Source organism: Vombatus ursinus, unplaced genomic scaffold (assembly GCF_900497805.2).
Source record: "Vombatus ursinus unplaced genomic scaffold, bare-nosed wombat genome assembly UNPS02015255.1, whole genome shotgun sequence".
Lineage (NCBI taxonomy): Eukaryota > Metazoa > Chordata > Mammalia > Diprotodontia > Vombatidae > Vombatus > Vombatus ursinus.
Window position 1 is genome coordinate 29,434,854 of NW_020955033.1, and position 21,008 is coordinate 29,455,861.

At 35.6% G+C, this 21,008-nt stretch overlaps 1 protein-coding gene across 3 annotated transcripts in view; it reads left to right on the forward strand.

Moving 5' to 3' along the window:
- The window catches only part of LOC114031915 (structural maintenance of chromosomes flexible hinge domain-containing protein 1-like), a 182,174-nt gene that overhangs the window by 133,394 nt on the left and 27,772 nt on the right, over positions 1-21,008 (forward strand). For all 3 annotated transcript variants that reach the window (XM_027847122.1, XM_027847123.1, XM_027847124.1), the window contains exons 38-42: positions 7,507-7,633; positions 7,820-7,939; positions 8,892-8,977; positions 15,454-15,576; positions 18,935-19,125. In XM_027847122.1, coding sequence (XP_027702923.1) covers positions 7,507-7,633; positions 7,820-7,939; positions 8,892-8,977; positions 15,454-15,576; positions 18,935-19,125 — 647 coding nt within the window. The remainder of the gene's footprint in view (positions 1-7,506; positions 7,634-7,819; positions 7,940-8,891; positions 8,978-15,453; positions 15,577-18,934; positions 19,126-21,008) is intronic.

The following is a 21,008-nucleotide window of genomic DNA, read 5'->3' on the forward strand; positions in this document are numbered from 1 at the left end:
CTGAATTTCATCTGCCTCCTTACTGAGACAAGAATCCTGTATCTCTCTCAGTTTTGCTTGCACTTTACTTTTGATGAAATTAAATGTTGCTTTCTTAGAGATACATGAACTTTCCTGTTGGTAAACCCTGTGGGGTTCTTGTTTTTTCATTTAGCAGCTTCTGAATTCTCTGTCATTTTCATCAAACCAGTCTTGATGTTTGCAAAGTATTCTGGTCCAGATGAGCAAATGCAGAGCTATACACCTAATCTCTTAAAACTGCCTACTCCTCTTGTGCTCCACTGTTGCCAACTCTATGTTGGCTCAACTTTCCCTCCAAATTAGCAACAAACTGTTCCCTGTCAGAGAGGAACTCTAATCTGTTCACATTAATTCTTCTGGTAGTCATTTTGTTTTGGGGACCTCGCTTTTATTGAATCTGAATATTTAGGTTGGAGAGAATAAGTCTATGATCAGTCCAACACTCTATGCCACACATTGCTTTCTCCACTTTCACAATTTGCCTGTCTCTTCCCCTTACGATCACATAGTCTATTAAATGCCCATGTTTGTTGCAAGGGTACATCCATGAAGTTTTATTGCGTTTAGGAAAATATAAGACAGCATTGGTAGTGAGAAGGTCATGAGAAGCTCAGGTCTTCAGTAGTAAGTTACCATTACCGTTGCTGTTTCCAACTACCTTCCTCTCCAGGACTCCTTGCCATGTCTGGTAGTCTGAGCCTACTCTAGCATTAAAGTTACCCAGAATTATAAGCTTCTCTTCTTTTGACACATTGATGATAACGGTCTCCAGGTCTTCATAAAATTTTTCTTTGACCTCATCAGGGTTCATCATAGTGGGAGCATAGGCACTGATGATGGTGACGTGACATTTTCCTATAACTGGCAATCGAATTATCATGAGCCTGTCATTCATTCCTTTAGGTAGGCATACAAGCTTGTAGACTAAATGAGCTGTGATTGTAAAACCTATACCAGCTTCGTGGCTCTCCTCTTCACTTCAGCTACTCCAGAAAAACATGTATCCAGATCTGACTTCAGTAAGCTGGACTTCATTTGCCAGCCTTGTTTCACTCAGGGCTGCTTTTGGATGCGATGCCTTCTGAGTTCTCTTACAATAAGAGCTGCTCATTTTTCAGGTCTACTGGATATTATGTTGTCTATAAGTGTGTGCACATTCCATGTGCCGATGGTGAGTGGAATCGTCTTTGCAGACGTTTTTGTTCATTTTTTGGGGGGTTTCATCCACAGGGTGGGTTCCCCAGCTGCCTGGCCAATTAGGCCAGGGTTGGGTAAACAGACAGTTTTTAGGACACCTTTTCTAGCCCCTTCCTCACACCAGGAGGTGAGCAGTGTGATCCTTAAAAGGCTGCTCAGACACCCAGGGGCTGCCAGATTCCACTGCTGCTTTCAGTAAGAAAAAGACCCTGTGACCTGGTCCACCCATGTGCAGGATTGTAACTACAGCTCCCAGTGTATCTGTATCTGCTGCTTCATCACTTCCCTGTCATCATAGGACTTTGAGATAGGTAAAAATGATGAAATGGTAAGGGTGATGTCTTTTGATTTATGTGTAAATTGGATTTAAGTGAGGCAGAGTTGCACAAAGTCATTGGCCTCACTCTGTCCTCTAGAGTTATGACAGTCCAGTGGCAGGAGAGAATCAAGGTGACTGGTGATGGCTCAAGATGCAGTGACTTTGGTGTCTTCAATGTCTAACCACAGTGCTCTCCACAGTGCCTGCTTCAGCTGCCTTCATGGCCATTGGAATAAATTGTTCTCATTAGCCTATTCCACCAGGGGAAGTCTTTATGTGCTTGGGGAAGACACCCCTCTAACTCACCAATGGGTTTGAGACCTCTTGGTTATCCTCTACTTGGTTTAGTTCATTTGCCGAAATAGTTTACCTGGGTGTGGCTGCTGCACATGCTACAGCTTTTTGGAGCCACAGGTGAGAGTTAGGTGGAACAGGTAGATATCAAAGGTGGAAAGCAGCCCTGAAAAGGACTCAGCAGCCTTCACGTCAGAAGTACTAGTTTTCCCTGAACACACCCTACACCTCCAAATCTGATAAGATTATTAATAAGGAAATGCTTCACTAATCTGTTTTACCAATACCAATCTAAGAATCCTAGGGGACCTCAGAAGTCTTTCAATTCAACAAAAATTCTTTCCATCATCTTTAAATGCTTTCCTTTGTTATCTTTTTTCCCTCAAAGATTTTAAACACTAATGTCCTGTTTCACTTTCCCCCTTACCCCCCATTCAACATTCTTTTCTACCAGTAATAAGTTATTTTATATTTAATTTACTCAAATATCAGTTGGGATTCAGAAAAAGGGAAAAAAAGCTTGGGTTTTTTTGGGGGGGGGACTATAGAGGGATAATTACTTTTCCTTCTCAGGAAGAATGCTATTTAAAAGCTAAATACATTTCGTCATTTGTAATCTTACTATTAAGACTGTTTGTTTTTGGTGAGGCAGTTGGGGTTAAGTGACTTGCCCAGGGTCACACAGCTAGTAAGTGTCAAGTGTCTGATCTGAGACCAGATTTGGACTCAGGTCCTCCTAACTCCAGGCCTGGTATTCTGTCCACTGCACCACCTAGCTGCCCCCTAGAATGTTTCTTTAAAACAACATATAGTATTATCAGTTTTTAAAATCTGTGTATTATTTTAGACCTGGGAGAATAATCAGAATAAAGTTCTTTTTCAAAAGAACATTTTACAAATTAAAACAGAGTGAGTCCACAAGGATTTGAATAATACATATTGTCTCATGAAGCAATCTGAATTATTTTAGCCTTCATTGATTTTTTTGTTCGATTTCAGAAACCCAATCAGTTAATCTCATTTTTACTAAAATTGGTGTACATCTACTTCAAGCTTGCACAGTACAAGTTAAGAGCCAAAATCAGCACTAAATATCGAGCAAATCATACGATTAAATATCCTTAGGAGCTGGTACAGCTCAACATATAACCACCTTTATTTGATTTATATTACCAACTTAAATGATTTCCCGTCACTAGGAAAGGGAAAAGAAAAGTCTAGAAATCTTAAGTGTAACTGGGTTATTGTCTTCTCAAATAATAAAGAAATTGTTGTTTGTAAACTAATAAGTAGGATCCCTAAGACCTGCTTTGAACAGTAAGTCTTGAATATAAGGTGATAGCATCTGGTCCAAGTAACTGTATGCTTAGACCCACATTTTGTTGGTTAATTTCCTCTAACCACTAGAGGTCTCTAGGTTCACTTGTAATATGGGACCAATCACAATAAAGTCTATTATAGAAACTCTACTCCTTTACATTCAGATTTTTTTGAAAAATAAATATAGGAGTCTTGTTTTCTGCCAAACAGATTTTGTTTCTCAGTGGATTTTATCCAACTCTGACATCTTTTTTGGATATGATTATCTCGTATTTTGTTAAATCTTAACACACATCCTTCTAAATGTATTTCCACATAGGAACACTCATTGTTCAATTTTTTTTCTCTTTTCAACCACAGATATTTTGTTTTAATATATTAAGTATTTAATGTTTATAGAGCACTATGCTTACAGCTGAGATCTATGAAAAGTGTTGAGAAAACAAAAGTTGCTGAAATGGAGCTTACACAGTCTAGCTAAGGAGTAATACACAAATATTTCAATGAGTTTGTTGTGTGATTATTGTGGGAACATCTATCAAATGTAGACTGCAGTTCTCACACACCTTCTCATCATGTTCTATTCTAGTCTTCCCTTAAATAATTTGTAAAGGATCTATCCAACATGCTGGAGGCCTTCCTTTTAGATTCTTTAATATTCCATTGGTATAATTCAGGATTCAGGCTGTTATCCTTCACTCTCATTACTCATCTTCTCCATCGACTTTTCAAAGCACATATTTCCTAGATGATATCTTTATTGCTGCTTCTTGTATTCAAGTAAGATACCACAGCTATATCCAGGATGCATCTTTCCCTTAAGTTGTTTCCATTTAATTTTTCTTATGTAATCTGTCTTCAGTGATTATGGATTTTTAGTGAGGAGAGATTAGTATTCCAGTGTAATACTACTATACTAACATTCTGGGACTTTCTATGCACTTGACATATTGTTATCTGGAAGGTTCTGGAGGACTTCACTATTTATGGGGAATCTCTCCCACTGTTGACTCTGTAGCATATCCTCTATGTCAGAGGCTCTATGGAACATATCAATCTCTGTCTTATACTTCATTTGGCACTGTGGGCAAAAAGTTATCTAGATTGTATCCATTAAGGAATCTTAGATCATATTCACGATACATGGGAGAAAACTTGTAGGAAGAGAGCCTTAGGGAAATTTTTAAAATTGTAAGTATCATGGGCTCTTGTAAACTATATGCCTTTCAGTCACTTATATTCATTTCAATAATTCAACTAATATTTAATAAGTATTTACCATCTTCATAAGTAGTTACCATCAGTCTTGGGCCCTGAGACCAGAGTCAGGAAGACCTGAGTTTAGATCCAGCCTCAAACACTAACTCTGTGACCTTAGCAAATCATTTAATCTCCTTTTCCCTCAGGGTTATTATGAGGATCAAGTAAGATGATGTTTGTAAAGTGTTTAGCACTGTGCCTGGAACATAGTAGGTGATATATAAATGCTAGGTGGTGATGTTATTGTTGTTATTTTTTCAAGGAGCTTATCTTGTAGTGGTTCAGGGATGGCTGAGAAGACTATAACTTCTTGTATACAAATAAATTATATAAACTATATATAAAATGATATAGAGTAATTTCAAAAGGGAGGTAGCATTAATAGTGGGCATCAAGAAGAAACTCAGGAGGGACTACCTCCTTCATCTGTGTCTTGAAGAAAGCTCAAGATTCTAAGATTGATATGAGAAAATTTAGCACCAATAAAATATTTATTAACTGCCTTTTGTATGTCAGGCATGCAAAATGCTAGAGATAAAAGTAAAAGAATGACATTCTTAGTCATAGGGAGCTTACATTCCATGTATGGGGGATGGAGGAGGAAGCATGAAGCATGAGACGAAGGTCATTTATGGGAAACAGCAGTACAGCATGTCTAGAATAGAGCATATGAAATACAAATGGGGGCCAGATTATGGAGGACCTTAGATGCCAAACTGAGAATTTTTTATTTCATCCTAGAGGCCGAACAGAGCCATTGAAGATTTTTGAGTAGAAATGTAAATGCTGTATATTTTAGGAGTATCAGTTTGATTGATAGCTGTGTGGAGGGAGAAAGAGACGAGAGGCAAGGGAATCAATATAATATTATATATCATTTTTCACGTGTTAACTCATTTGATTCTCAGGACAACCCTGTAAGTAGTATCATTATCCCCATTCTACCAATGAGGAAACTAAGGCATATATAGGTTAAGTGACTTGCCTCAGTCACCGTGCTAGTCAGAATCGGAGGCAGGATTCAAACTCAGATCTTCCTGACACCTACTTGTAAAGAGAAGGAATGGGAGTGATTGACCAAATTTGTCATTATTGAGGTGGTCTCGTAGAAAGGGCCCTAAGAAAAGGCCACTTTGCAGTGGATAGAGTACTGGCCCTGGAGTCAGGAGAACCTGAGTTCAAATGTGACCCACATTGACTACTTCCCCCCCCCCCCAAAAAAAGAGCCATTCAGTTTAGCACATAAGATGTCATTGATGGGGAAAGCAGTTAAGTTTTGTAAAACCAGGTTGGAAGGGATTGGGAAATGTGTTGGAGGTGAGGAAATAAAAGCAACTATTGTAGAAGTTCGAATGTGAAGAGAGAAGGGATATAGCTTTATTGTTTGAGAGGGTAGCAGATCTAGTTAATTATTATTTTAAGAATGAGAGCAACTTGAACTTAGATAAAACATTATATATTAGGTAAAGATAAATGCACTTACTGTGTGTCAGGCACTGTGCTAAGCACTGAAGATATAATTACAGGCAGTTGAGAAAGTGGGAGCTTCCACATTCTAATGGGAGAAGAAGACTACACATAAAAGGGAGCTGAAAAGTGGGGAAGGGGTAATGCACTATGTAGGTAATGACGTAATTTGGTATGGAGCCATAGTTTGGAGGCAGATCGTGGTTCTTGATGACATGAGGAGAAAACTACTTAGCAGAGCTCAAGTTGGTTTCACAAGTGGAATCCAAAATTCTTGTAGGAAGGAAAGAGGCAAAGATAATCATCACTGAAGTGGAGACAGCATGGTTTGGAGCTGATGGCCAGGAAATTAGGAGGAGGGTTGATTTCCAGCAAGTTTGTGTGACTGAACAGGTGGTGTTCTATTAAAAAAAATTATTTCTAAAAGTCTGTTCCTTATTTTCTTAACAAATGGTTATGTAGATCATTCTCAACCCTATAACATCTTTATGTGAAAATTGCTTAGTTAATAACTGCCCAGGAGCATGAATTTTATTACTGCTTTTCCTCCTGGATAATCTTTCTCAGAATTACTTCTCCTTTCCACTGATAATTCATATCCCATGTTATACCTTTTCTTGGTATCCAATTTGCCAGATTTCCTGAGTATCTTACCCTTCCTTTTTTCCTATTCTATACCCTGAACTGCCTGCCTCTTTTTATCCTATTTTGTCAGAGCCCAGGCTTTAATTAAGGAAAATGAGGGTTGAGAAAAGGAATAAGAAAAAATAAAATGGGGGGAGGGGTCGGAGAACATTTATTCTTATCACAGTGATAATTTTATTTTAAATTAAGGTTCTTTAGATCTCATTCTAAGTCTCAGAACTTTCAGTGACTGTATTTTCACTTCCTATCTGTGCTTTGGACATTATTGATATTTATTTAAAATCACACACACAAAGCTGTGCTTCTATTTTGACTGTGAATCATTTCGTACTGGTTTGGGGGCAGATTTGCTCTATGATAGGAATATTTTAAATATTATTTGCATTTTGTTTGTATTCTTTTTATTCTATTTTGTCATGTCTACTAAATATTGTATTTTAATGCATCTTTTAGAAATGTTAAGAAAAAACAACCCCGTGGGAGCACCTTGTTCAGTCACCTGGGATGTAGTGTCTGCTTCCATGGTAACAATTGTAACTGTAACTCAGCCATGGGAGTTTGGGATTTTTTGTATGTTTTACCTTCTTTCCTCTTTTGTTTGGTCTTAACCTTATGGATTTGAAAGATTTTGCTCCTAAGAACACAAGTGAACTCTGGTAATTCTGATTGTGTTTTTTGTTTGTATTTTGGAGAAAAGCAGTATTTCATTTTGGTAATTTTTAACAAGGTGATTTCTTATAAAATATCAGTTGATTTCAGAAATTATGTTTTGAAAAATCTTTTAAATTATAGATAATTTTTTGTTTAGAGGATGCTTATGAATTTTAAATCTTAAAGGCAAAAATTATAAAACTTATATATAAACTATATATTAATTACCTTGAAATAGAGTAAAATTTTACCTATGATAATGTAAGATGTAGAAAAATGCCTTTTTTAAACTTAGTTTCTCTTACTGGAGGTATACTTTTTTATTTGCATAGGATCTAGTACTGGCAGAAAATAGCCCTGGAAGGGACAGTGCTGAGTATTTTATTGTATTTGAACCTCAACTACCAGCTTTATCAAGAACATTGGAACCATACCGTCTATCATTTATGTTTTATAATGGTGAGTTTTTCATGACAGGGATACTTAAAACTTTAATCACTTCATGTTATTTTAATGTGCAGTATAGTTATTTCAGGTACAATCAGGCAAATTATTGTTTCTGTTACTCAGTTTTATTAAAAACATTAATTTTACAGCATAAACATTTAAATAAAATAAATAAGTTATTGTAATTTTTTTTATTAGACTTTAGGAAGCAGCAGCAGATGGCAGCACTTACAAAAGAGAGAGACCAGCTATCTCAGTCCATTGTTCTGTACCGAAATTTATTTGATGCCAGCCATCAGCTTATTAATGAAATGAAATGTAAGTCGTGTCATTCAAGTGTTATTGTAAATTATTATGGGGGGATGGCAATAGCAGTTTGACAACTATACTTAATAGCAAATGTGGTTTTGATTATACCGTAGAAGAAAATGTGATTTTATGCACCCAAACTAAGTAACTTAAGGAAACAAATGTGAATATATTTTGACAGTACCTCCACTCTTAACCCTAATGTACTTTAAAAATTTTTTTTTGGTGAGGCAATTGGGGTTAAGTGACTTGCCCAGAGTCCACAACTAGTAAGTGTTATATGTCTGAGGATGGATTTGAACTCAGGTCCTCCTGACTCCAGGGCTGGTGCTCTTATCCACTGTGCCACCTCGTTGCCCCCTCTAATGAATTTTTTAAAATATATTCTTTAATGATGATTTTCATTATACACACACATACTCATTAGGTTGTTTGCTTTCAGAATATTAATGAACCAAAAAACAAGGGCAATAATTTCTATTGTTTGTTCTATTGCTTTTTATGAAGGTAAAGCAGTCATAGCTTATTAGTTAAAAATATGACATATGTGGATAGATCATTTCTTTTTGATAGACTTTGACTTCTCGATTATAATAGTCACATAGTGTTTTGTATACACTGTCTACCTCATTTCATTAGCTTTTAGATGAGCACCTAGTAAGTCCTCTCCTTCTTTGGGTTTTGCCTTTTTGTTTTCTGATTGACTAATGTTTGAATGTTAAAATAAAGATTCTTTAATATTGGTAAACATTTTACCTTCTCTAGACATCAAAATATCATGATGAATCTAGTTCTAGAGTACAGGATAAAAATTACTATGTTGAATACATAGCTAAAACAATGTCATGATATTTTGGTGTTTTAGTATCAAGCATCAAAAACTTTTAAGACCTATAAAAAAATGAACAATTCTTACTAGACTGTGTTCTGGGTTATTTGTTTTATTTATTACTTAATTTAGGCCAAGCCCAAGAAGCAGGGTCAAAAGAAGTCCATTTGAGGAATGAACTAAAAAAACACCATATAAACATTCCAACACCACCACAGGTATGTTTGTCAAATGTAATTATAAACATACATGTTAAATATATATATGCATGTGTGTATATTATTCTTAAATCTGAAGCTTAGAAAATGGTTTATATCATACAAGAAATATTTTAACATTAATCTGAACTTAGTCTTAGCAGTGATAAGGGCACTGATTTTTTTTGGTTAATAAGGAGGGTATTGGTTATAGATTACAGTTGTAGTTTGACCAGATGTCCTAGATGAGATTATCCAAGTCTTATGTTATCATGTTCTCAAAGAAGTTCAATCAGCAAATATTTTTTACGTCTGTACAGGATCCTAAGTTATGTACATGTGATTCAACAACAATAATCAGTATTTGTATTAATGATTATTACTAGGGTGATAAACACATACACAAAAAATTATTATTGCCTTATCGGATCAGGAGTGAGTTTATGGAAATGATGCCTAAGCTAAACCTTAAAGTAATATATAGATTATGAGATATGTTATTGAGGAAATTCCCGACAAAAGTGGTGGGAATAGAAGATGGAATATTGAATTTAGTCTGTAAATATTTATTAAGCCCCTACTATATACTATCCACGGGTGGAGAACCGGCAGCCTCAAGGCCACATGTGACTCTGTAGGTCCTCAAGTGCAGCCCTATGAGGGAATTCAAACTTTACAGAATAAATCCCCTTGATAAAAGGATTTATTCTATAAAACTTGGACTCAAGTCAAAAGGCCACTCCCAAGGACCTAGAAGGCCACATGTGGCCTATACTAACGAAGACAGTCTCTGTTCTCATAAGGAGCTCATAATCTAATGGGGGCAACAAGATACAAATAACTATGTATAAATAAGCTATTTACAGGATGAACAGGAAATAGTCAGCAGAGAGAAGGCATTAAGGAGAAGGAGAGGCTTCCTGAAGAAGTTAGGGTTTTATCTGAAACTTGAAAAAAGTCCAGTATTTTTGGGGTATGGTAGCGCTAAAAGGTAGCCCATAGTAATACGATGCCCTCTGGGAAAAGCCAGATATCTTGTAAATACAAGAGGAGGGAAAGAATAAAAAGGCATCTCTAGAGACCACAATGAAAGGCAAAGGACTAGGAGAGTTCAGAGTACTGCCTTTCCCTTCTACTAAAGGCTTGTTCAAAACAAAGAAAAACTGCACATTTTTCTCATTACTTATTTACTGATTTACTTCTTTATTGATTCAGACATGTAAAATAAAAATTGTGTGAAATGCAACTATAAGATGAAAGTTATCTTAAATACTTTAGTTTCTTCTTTAACATTTACTAGTTTTATATAGAAATATTTCATCCAGCATTGATTTATAAGCCCAACAAATTCCACTTTTTTCTTACTTTACAGTCTTAAGAGATTTTTTTTTTCAAAATAAATAAGAAAAAGGCTAACATTACCTACTTATCTAGTTTAGATAAGCCTTAGTGAATTGTTCTTTGAGGTTAAGTACTTTTCTCCTGGCCATTCAGCCATATTCCAATAGAATGTAAATTCCTTGAAGGCAGAGAAAGTTTTTTTGTTTTGTTTTGTCCGTGCATCTTCAAGGTTTGACATAATACCTTGTATAGATAGAGTAGGCTTTATTGTTGAAATGAACCAAAGTGTGAGTGTCTGAACCTGCTATCTGACTTTATTCATGACCTGCACTCTTTTACTCTTCCAAATTCCCTCTTTTTGAGGCTATTTTTTAAATTGATGAAACAGTAGTCCCCTTTGATTGGAACTAAGTGTGTGATGGGTAGGTAATGGTAGGTTGCACCCAGATTCTGGAGGGCCTTTAATACCAGACAGAGGAGTTTTTTGGTTTTATCTTTGGAGATAAGCAGTTATTTGATATCAGAGGACCTTTATTTCAATCTTTGCTCTGTCATTTGTTAACCTGTGAATTCAACAAGTCATTTAACCACTCTGGGCCTTATTTCCCTATCTGTAAAATGAAGAGATTGGACTAAATTCTATCCTAAGTACACTTCCAGTTCTAAATCTTTTGCCCATGAAAGTTTTTGAACCGAGAGAAACATGGGTATTTACCTGTGCCTAATCATAATTGTTTTGACAGGTACCATTCGGGGTAGATTGAAGAAAGGAAAGCTTAGAAGCAAGTAGACTTAATCAGGGCATCTATTGGGGTAGTTCATGCTTACAGCTCTAGAGGACCTCAAATAGGGTGTTAGCTCTGTGAGAAGAGAAAGGGATGGATGCAAGACATGTTTAGTAAACAGAATTAACTAAACTTGATAACTTATTGATTAGATAATGGGGGCAGTGTTGAGGGCAAGAATGAAGAATTTTAGGAAGGCTCAATCCAGGTGAATAGGAGTTAAGGTATTAAGGGATACCCTTAACAAATATTGAAAAATTTAGAGGAGGGAAGATGGTGACTTCCATTTTACATGTATTGCATGTGATAGCATATACAAACATGTCCACATATCATTTAGCAGACATTTATCATCTACTTTGTATAAGTCTTTGATGATAACATAGGAATATGTATTAGACCTGTAATTTCATTGATTTAGGAAACTCCCAGATAAGGATCCCTCTTCCACCAATACAGGCCTGCATTTCTTTGCAACTTAAGAGTCTTACTGTGTTGCCTGTAGCTCTGAGAGGCTAAGTGACTTATGCCACCTCACATAGTCTTCTAGGTGTCAAGGGGTAAAGGGGTGAAGGTTAGGGAGTTGGTTACAACATATGCACACTTACATACAGTTAAGGTAATAGATGGTGATTTCATATGGGAGCAAGTGCTGGTAATTGGAAAGGAGTCATGTTGAAGATAGTACTGTACTTATATCTTGAAGAAGCTAGGATTTTAATAGGTATAGGTAAGTAGAAAGTGTATGCCATTGGAGGCCGCATGTTCAAAAGTGTGGGGGAAGAAATGAAAATATTGTATGTAGGAAATAACTATCGGGCCAGTTGACTGGAACAGAAAGTGAATGAGGGGGAATACTATTGTATAAGACTGAAAAGGCAAGATGGCAGCTAGATCGTAGAGAGTTTTAAATCCTGGATTAAGGCTTTTGTAGTTTGACCTAGAGTCTCTAGGGAGCCATTGAGGATTTTTGAATGAGGGGTTGCCAGTGTGATCAGATCTTATGTTTTACAGAACTTTTAAATAGCTTTATGGTGAATGGATAAGGCAAGGGAAAGACCGAAGGCAGGGAAACATGACTTTTATAATAGGCTGGGCAAAAGGTGATTAGGGTCTGAACTAGGGTAGAAGTTATGGAGGTAACCGTAAGACAACAGATGGAAGAGTTGTCTGTTTTGTCCTCTACAATAAAACTTGGCAACTTGACTGGATATTGGAGGGGATAAGAAAGGGTAAAGTCAAGGATCACTTGAGATTGGAATACCTCAGTGACTGAAAATACAGTGATGTATTCAACAGAAATGGGGAAATATGGAAGAGGGATGGGTTTTTAGGTAGAAAACTAATTTTTAAATGTTTTGCATTTGAACTTCTTGTGGGATGGTTGAAGATGTTCAACATGCAGTCAGTTATGTAGGACTAGAGGTCAGGAGAGAGTTGAGACAGATTATAGATAAACTCATGAGTCCATTGCAAAGTGATGATAATTGAATTCATGGCAGTTAATGAAATTATCAAAAGAGAAAGAGAATAAGATCCAAGCACAGAGCCTTTAGAAATGCGGTATTTTATGGATGTGTGGAGGGGGGTGGGGTGGTTATAATAATCTAGCAGAAGAGACTGAAAAGGAATAGTTGGAAGAGTAGGTGAATCAAGAGATCAGAGTATAGCCATGGAATCTAATGGAAGAAGATGAGTATCATGAACAGAAGTAGTTAACAATGTCAAAAATTGCAGAAAGGTCAAAGAGAGAATCAGGACTGAGAAAAAATGCCTTTGGATTTATCAATTAAAAGACAATTTCAGTTGAATGTTATGTTGGAAACCATATTGCGAAGCAGTGAGAAATGAGAGGGTGATGAGCAAATGGAGACAACTTGTAGACAGACCTTTCTAAGAATTTAGTTTTTTAAAAAAAATTTAATTAAAATATTTATTATTCCCTTCTCAGAAACCAGAAAGTTAAGAAAACAAACTGTATTTTTACAACCCACATAATCTGCAATTGAACCTAACTGTCTAGTTCATGTTTTCAAGAGAAACATCATGTTTAACCAAAGACAGAAGGGTGTACACTCTGCAAATGCAGAATTTATAGAGTGAAAGGTAGGAGAGAAAGAGGATGGTAGCTTGGGATGCAGAGGCAAAGTCAAGTGAAGCTTTTTTTAAGGACAAGAAAGATTTAAATCTTCAAGATTTTATTGAGAAATGTTCTAAAAAATAGGAGCCAGTCAATAGGGAAAGATTGAAGATTAGAAATATAAAGTATAGTTAATCCCCTCCACAGTGTGACTTTTCCCATCATGGTTTCAATATATCATGGGTCAGCATAAGAAATTACTGTCAATGGGAATTTTGGAGAAGTTTTGTGTAAGCTACAGATGACCTGTGAAGGCCTGCAGATGACTCAGAAGAAGTTTGGCATCCCTGAGAAGATACCAGAGTAAAAAATTTTAAAACCATTAGCTTTCTCTTAAGTGTAACAGTCTAAGCAGCTTAGCGAAGCTTTATTTAACAAAAGCCCTGAAAACTGAATTTTAGTGACTTCTACCTACTTCCCAAAGTGAATAATAAGCATGTAATGTTGGCTAAAGTACTTGAAAACAAGTTCAGTAAAAATGGAAGATTACTACAAAGTAGTAATCACAAAACTAAGGAATTTCAGTTTAATATCTTTTGTTATCCATATAGTATGTTCGGTATTATTTTCCCTAAATTTGTTTCATTTTAAAATTTTTTTCATATTTTGTATTTTCACAGTATTTTTACTTGACATTGACATATACATATTTGTGTGTGTGTGTGTGTGTGTGTGTGTGTGTGTGACACACATATATATATATCACTTATGACCAAATACTTAACCCACATTTAATAAGGTACTTTAAATGCCCTGTAAAAGAAAAAATTCAGACTTCTGTGATATGAAGGAAGGTTCAAAAATTTTTACACTTTACAGATCATGCCTCTAACCCCTGTGATGTGGAAGGGGATAAGTATAGATCATATCAAAGGCACCAGCAAAAGACAAGGGTCCTTTCATGCTCTGAACCTGGAATAAATAAGGAGAAGACTTATGAAAATAAAGAGAAATTTTGAGGTAGAAAGTACAGGAAAAAGGCAATTTGTGATGGATGAATTTGATTTTTTCTGTAAAGTAGAAGTGAGGTTATATGTTAAGAAAAGACATGTTGGCTAGCATTTGGCGAAGTGTCTGACACACAGTAGATGCTTATTAAATTTTTATTGATTGATTGGCTAGCATTGGATGCTAGTGGAGAGAGGTTTTTCAGTGAGGCATTCAAAGTGAAGAGCGTCAGGGATGCAAGGAAGATCACCATAGCAGTTGGTAGAACGACAGAGATAGTGGCCAAACAACATTGCGTATCAACCAGTGCAATTTAATAGCTTACTTTAGTTCAGAAGAAGGGACTCTTAAAACAGTGACATGGGGTAGAGGGAGAGAGAGAGAGGAAAAAAGGGGCATTTGCAGTGTAGATTTTCTAGTTCCTTACTTTACATGGATAAACCATTTCTCAGATAGAAAAAGAGCTGGCATGCACTTGCCTGCTCCACCACCCTAGGAATCGGGATCTCCTGATGGTTTGCTGAGATGTGGTTTGCTGCTGGCTTGCTGGAACGCCTCCCATTCTATGCTGGTCCCCTACAGCCACAGCATGGAGGACTTTTCCCGTTAATACCCCTAGTCCTTTGAGCTAAAAGACTGCTGTACCTCGTCTTTCTGCTGGCTTCACTATTCTAGGATTTTTTCTTGGGCAATATTCTCCAGGTTTTTCAAGGTCAATAAGGGAGGGTGAGAGAGACTGACTGCTTCCCTCTGCCATCTTGGCTCGCAGAAGTCAAAATACATCTAGCTAGTAAATATTTAAGACTGAATTTGAACTTAGGTCTTCCTGATTCCAGGTCCAGCACATTATCCACTCTTCCACCTAACTAACTCTGTAAGCAAAATTAGTTGCAGTACATTTCAGACAGTTATGGTTTTAAATAAAATATTTATTTAGTTCTATTTAGAACTATTTAGAACTATTTAGTTCTTCCTGTCTGCCTTATCCCACTGTGTTAGGTTTCCTTCCCTTATATTTCCAATTGTTATTCTGAGCACAGTAGACAAATCCCAGTACCATTAAAAGGGATGTCAGTTGACTGCCCAGTGGATCAACTGACATCCCTGTCATCTCTAGCTCAGATTCCATTCCTGGTCCACTACTCCCTTATATGGGCTGTCTCCTCCTGTTAGAATGTAAACTCTTTGAAGTCAGGGACAGTCTCACTTCCTAGTTCTTAGCTCTGTGCGTGGTACATAGTAAGTGCTTAATGGATGCTTTGTCCTTCATTTGTAATTTACAGCTGTCTCATATTGATATGCTTCTCAAACAAAAGTTATCAGAACAAGAGGGACTAAAGAAGCAACCTAGGAGATCATGTACTCTTCCAAACTGCCCTAAAGGCAATCCAGACATTTTAGGAAAGGTGAGTTTCTTTCTATCTTTAACTCTTTTGAAGAGTAGTTTAGGTTATTTTCTCTTCTTCTTCTTCATTTTTGTCTATTTGTATAATTAGCCCAGATAATAGCATGTCTCTTCCTTTTTCAGTGCTTGCTTTTGCTCTAGCCAAGTTTGAAATACATACACACCAATAGTTTCATAGTCTTGTTCCCAGTGATATATGTGGTAGAATTTAAATAAATAGGTTAGTTGTTCTTTTAGAGCTTTGTTCCTGTTTAGCTTTTCATTGGTTCATCAGGTTATAAGTAGGTGCTATCTTTATCAGTAGTTCAGATTTGAATGAAACTACAGAAGAATGACAAAAAGGATCGAAATTAATGTGAGTACTGAATCTGAAATGTTGTCAAGTGTGTTCAAAGATGCTCTGAGAATTTATTTTTATAAAACAAGTACAATTTGAATATGTTTCTTAATGACAGAAATAGTGAATTTTTTCTTTCTCTTATTTTTTTTTGTTTTTTCCTCTGTCAATTTTGCATCTTTCCAGGTGAGTAGGGTTATTTCCAGTTGCATATACTTAATTTTATGTATTTTCAACTTATAATAGGAGGTTCTTTCTCTTTCTAGTTGGGCTTGATCCTTTCCTTTACATTCTTTTTTTTTATTTTCAGTTTTTTCTTTAAATTTTTGTTTTATTTTGACTTTTCCTAGTGTTTATATGCATGAGTGTGTTTGTATCCCTTTTTTGCCTGCTTTTCTCGTCTTTGTCTGTACATCTTTTTTCTTCCTATTCTTTCCTCAGGCTCCTGAGTTCTGATTTATACTTCTATACCACTAAAACTGTTCTGAGCATGGTAATACTTACAGGTTGGAAGGAAGGGATGCACCTAGACTCAGTGCAACACTTCCTCCTTCTCTGCAGGTGATATTTACTCACAAACTTCTTGAGTGCCATGCAGGGCTGGACTAATGAAATTAATATGGTCAGGAATTGAGATGAGAAACTGTTCTTGATTTTTCATCAACTCTGGATGTTGGCCAGTTTGGCAACAAATTTCATTGTTGAGCAAGTAAAATAAATTCCTGCTTTGAGATTATTTATCAACAGTATGCCATAAAGTCAGACGGCCAGTTTTCTTAGATAGTAGCATTGAGTAGTTTGGGAATGTTCCTCTTTTCATTAGTGGCCTATGTAGAACCACATCAAAGAAGTGGGATAGTGTTTGCGTTAAGATTGAGTAGTCATCTTTATTTAAATCATTTTTAGTACTAGCTTAAAAAATAAGAAATTCTGAAAAAAAATTGAAAAAAATAGTTTTTCCAAAGCTTAAAATCCACACAGATTGTGGAACAAGATGTGCAGTTTCTTGGCGTTTTTTATCTTTGTAAAATATTCTCAGTAAGAAAATAGATTTGTAGAAATAGTTATTTATTCCTAAACATTTACAAGAGATTCAGTTTTCAGTCACTCAGGCAGAATGGCACCCTATTTCAAGTGATTTAAAAAACAGTCATAAAGCATGAGTGAGAGATAATTTGCCAAAGCTTAAATGAAGTTTAATACTAGAAGTGATTTAACAGAATTTTTAATCCATTAAAAAGATGTTTCCTTTTAACTTTTTTTATTCTTCTCACTGTAAGAAAAAAAATTAATGACATCCTGAGAGAGAAATTTCTATCCAAATAAGGAAACTAGGATTGAGAGTTGTCCACGTGTTACTGGACACCTTGAATCAAAGGAACAATGTGGAAATTATTTTCTCCTTTTCCTGGTGCATCTCAGTGCTGCTGAGATCAAACATAATGCCAAATAATCAAACATTATGTCACTTTTCCTAGCCACCTAAGATTGAGTCTTGAAAAGAGAGGCTTATACAATTTTAGTAAATGACCAGTAGCCAGTGCCAAGATAGAATCTAAACTCCCCAAACAACAGAAAAACTATTCCTCAGTTTAACGTCTTTGTCTTTCTTTTCTTTATTCGTTAGCTCCCTGCCTTCCTGACTTAGCACAAACGAATAAGGGAGTCTACCCTAGTCCTGGAGGGGGATGACTTGATTTAACCCATGGATGCTTCAGTAATTTTCTCCTCAAGTTAAAAATATTTGAAATTATTTTGTCTTTTCAGGGCCACTACCAGTACCACTAAATGATGAAAAATTAATAACTGAAGAAAATAGCAGTGCTAGCTTAGGTTATATTTAACAAAATAGAAGTTACTAAAGTTGGAAGGAACAACAATAGTTTTAATCTATTTTCAAAATTTGTATATAGACCTAAGAGTACTGTTTTCCTCCTCTATTTTGTAAATAAATGACATCCAAGCATTGTTTTTGCGTTTGATATAGACATCTTAGAACTTTTGACTTCTGGCTAACTCTGAATATGACAAGATGAATTGAAAGACCCAGCTTCTGCATGTATCTTCACCAACAACTGCTTTACTATATAGATGTCTTTTTGCTCACTCATCTACTAGGAAGTTAGCTTTGGGTTGTACCATGATTTCAAAAATAGTGACTACCTGTAAATGAAACCTAGTTATGTAACCAAGGTGAATATGAGTGTTCCACAATTGAAATCTGTCCCCTTTGATCATAAAGAAATAAGAACATTGGTAGTGCTCTTTCCCTTTCCTGCAGATATTCAGTTACTGTTGGGCTAGTTTCTCTCATTTTTTTCCTGCCTCCTTTTCCTTTTTCTCCTTGGTTAAATCCTGGAAAATTGTGATCTACGCATAATGATTTTGGTGACTCTCACAGTGGTGTGTGACAGGCTTTGATTACAAAGCCAGAAGTGGACAAAAGAACTGTTAGTGGGCAAGATGGAGCCAACTTTCACGACAGTGATATTCTAACATTATGTAAAACTTGAACTGGGAACTTACTGTTAAAAGGTAGACATTATGAGACCATAGTCTCACAAATAAGCAACATTTCAGGTGAAAGAACAGTGAGAATCTGCAGAATTTATTTTAAAGTAGATTTTTATTAATGTAATAAATATACAAATATTTGAGAAAGCTTTCTCAGCATCTGTATTTTAAATGGTTTATGAATTGTCTGTTAAAATGTTAAGTATCTTTTCATTTTTTCATTTGCCATTTTTTCAGATCTAAAGAATTTAACTATTTAGGGACAAAATTTTACAAAATTTTGAGTGTAAAAGATTTGAGCCAGAAAACAAATTTTTTTGACCCTAGAGTGTTATCAATACATTTTTAAGTGGATTAGAAAATGTTTGAATTTTCAGGATTCCTAAATTCAGGATACATCTTTGCAACCATTAAAAGTGATGTTATTTAGGCAATTGTACACTTGGATTTTTAAAATCTTCACATTTTTGTGCATTTTTAAAATTTTAGTTTTGAATGTGATTTATAGATTGCACACTTGGCACAGATTGAAGATGATGAAGCTGCGAAGGTTATTTCTTGGCATTTGGCAAGTGACATGGACTGTGTGGTTACTCTAACCACTGATGCTGCTCGTAGAATCTTTGATGAAACTCAGGGTCGACAACAGGTGTTGCCACTTGATTCTATTTATAAGAAGACTCTTCCAGATTGGAACAGGTTAGAAGAATGTGAACTTAAACATTTTACTTTTTCTAAAGTACATTTCTAAGCTGTTTTTCTTTTTTGGATAAAAATAATTTAAATTGAGGCCAATTTTTTAAAAGGCATTTAAAATAACTTACAGAATAGTAAATCAGTTAAATAATTGCAAATTTTGTCTTCATATTTATTGAACACTATTAATAAGTGCTTCATAGCTACTCTGCCGTTTTTATCAGTGCTAATATTGATAATATAGTGACACTGATCACATTTGAAATTTAATTTCTAAGGATTGTTACATTATATGTGTGTACATACCAATAAAGAGAGAGCAGATCCATAGTATTTGCTGAATACAAGTTTTTAACATTCCATGAATGGGGATATCCCACTAATACAGTGCTGTACATGATAGTATATTTCAAAGGAATAAGTAGGTTTCTCCTTTCACCCTTTCTTCTCCTTTTTGTGCTTTTCAGGTAGAGGAAAGGATCAAAAGACAAAAAATATACAGTAGAGTGACTGAACTAGACTAAGCTGGAAATGAGAATTCCAGGCTGTATTAGAGAGAGATAAAATTTACATAGCCCTCAAAACTTATTGATACTTACTGGATAATAACTCTTTGCTTCTTTTTTTTTTTTTTTCTCACCTGCAATCTGGCTTCTGAACTCATCACTAAACTGAAACCTCCCTCTCCAAAATTTTTTATAGGTATCTTTTGGGTTTACTTGACCTTTATTTTCTAATAAAGCCTTTCCCTACCCAGGGAACTATTCCTTATAAAAAAAGGAAAAGAAAATCTAACACATAAGCAGAGTCTAACAGCTTTAATATGTTCTATACCCACAATCTCCTATCTCCATGTAATTTCTCATTTCTTCCTTGGGACCAAGCTTGATTATTATGATTACATAGCTTTGAGTTTTAATTGATTTTATTGTTGGTCTTTCTATTTCTTTTGTTATCTTAATTTATATGGTTTTCTGGTTCTGCTTACTTCAATTTTATCAGTTGTTATAGATACTCTTGTCCAACTCTTCCCCCTGGCCCCACAATATCTCTTCATGTCCATCCCTTTCTTTCACTCAGCCACATCCACTTAATTCAAGGTCTCATCACCTTTTTCCTGTTCTATTACAGTGGCCTTCTAATTTCCATCTCAGTTTATCTGCCATTTCTTACATAATGACTAATTCTTCAACCCCCGCTTTCCCTACCAACCTATCTTCTCTACCAAGCTATTATTGCCTCTCTCCACAGATTACCTTATATTTATTTTTTGCCTGATTTGTACGTACTTATATGTATATATGTTGTTTCTCTCACCCTTTGAGGGCAGTAACTTAAAAAAAAGTTTGTGTTCCTACTGCCTAGCATAGTTAGTACCTATCACGTTGTAGATATATACTAAATGCTTATTGATTAATGCATTTATTTGAACACTAATGCTACCAGAAAACTAGGAGATACTTCAAAGAAGTCACTTTGTCTTTTTTATTCTTTTTTTGAACCTGTCCTTCTATGTTTCCTAGCTATCTGGTACCCTTCATTGTTTTTGCTCAACGGTCTAGATTCTACTCTTCCATTCTAAAATTTCTTTTCTTACTCCGAATCCAGTAAAATAAAAACAGAAACATATACTTGCTGAGTATTATTATCTGAATTTCAGTAATGACCTAATTAACCAATAATTTGTGCCTCTTTAACTGCTTGATTTTTATCTATCATGTAGATGAGACAGTGATCCTTGCTTCTCAGAGTGCATAGCCCAATATAATTATAAGGCATATACAGGGATAAATGTGTCAAATGCACACTTGTTGCTTTATAAAGGTCCCAGGTAAAGAGAGAGACGATTACTGCATAATGGTTGGATGGTAGAATATGCAAAACCT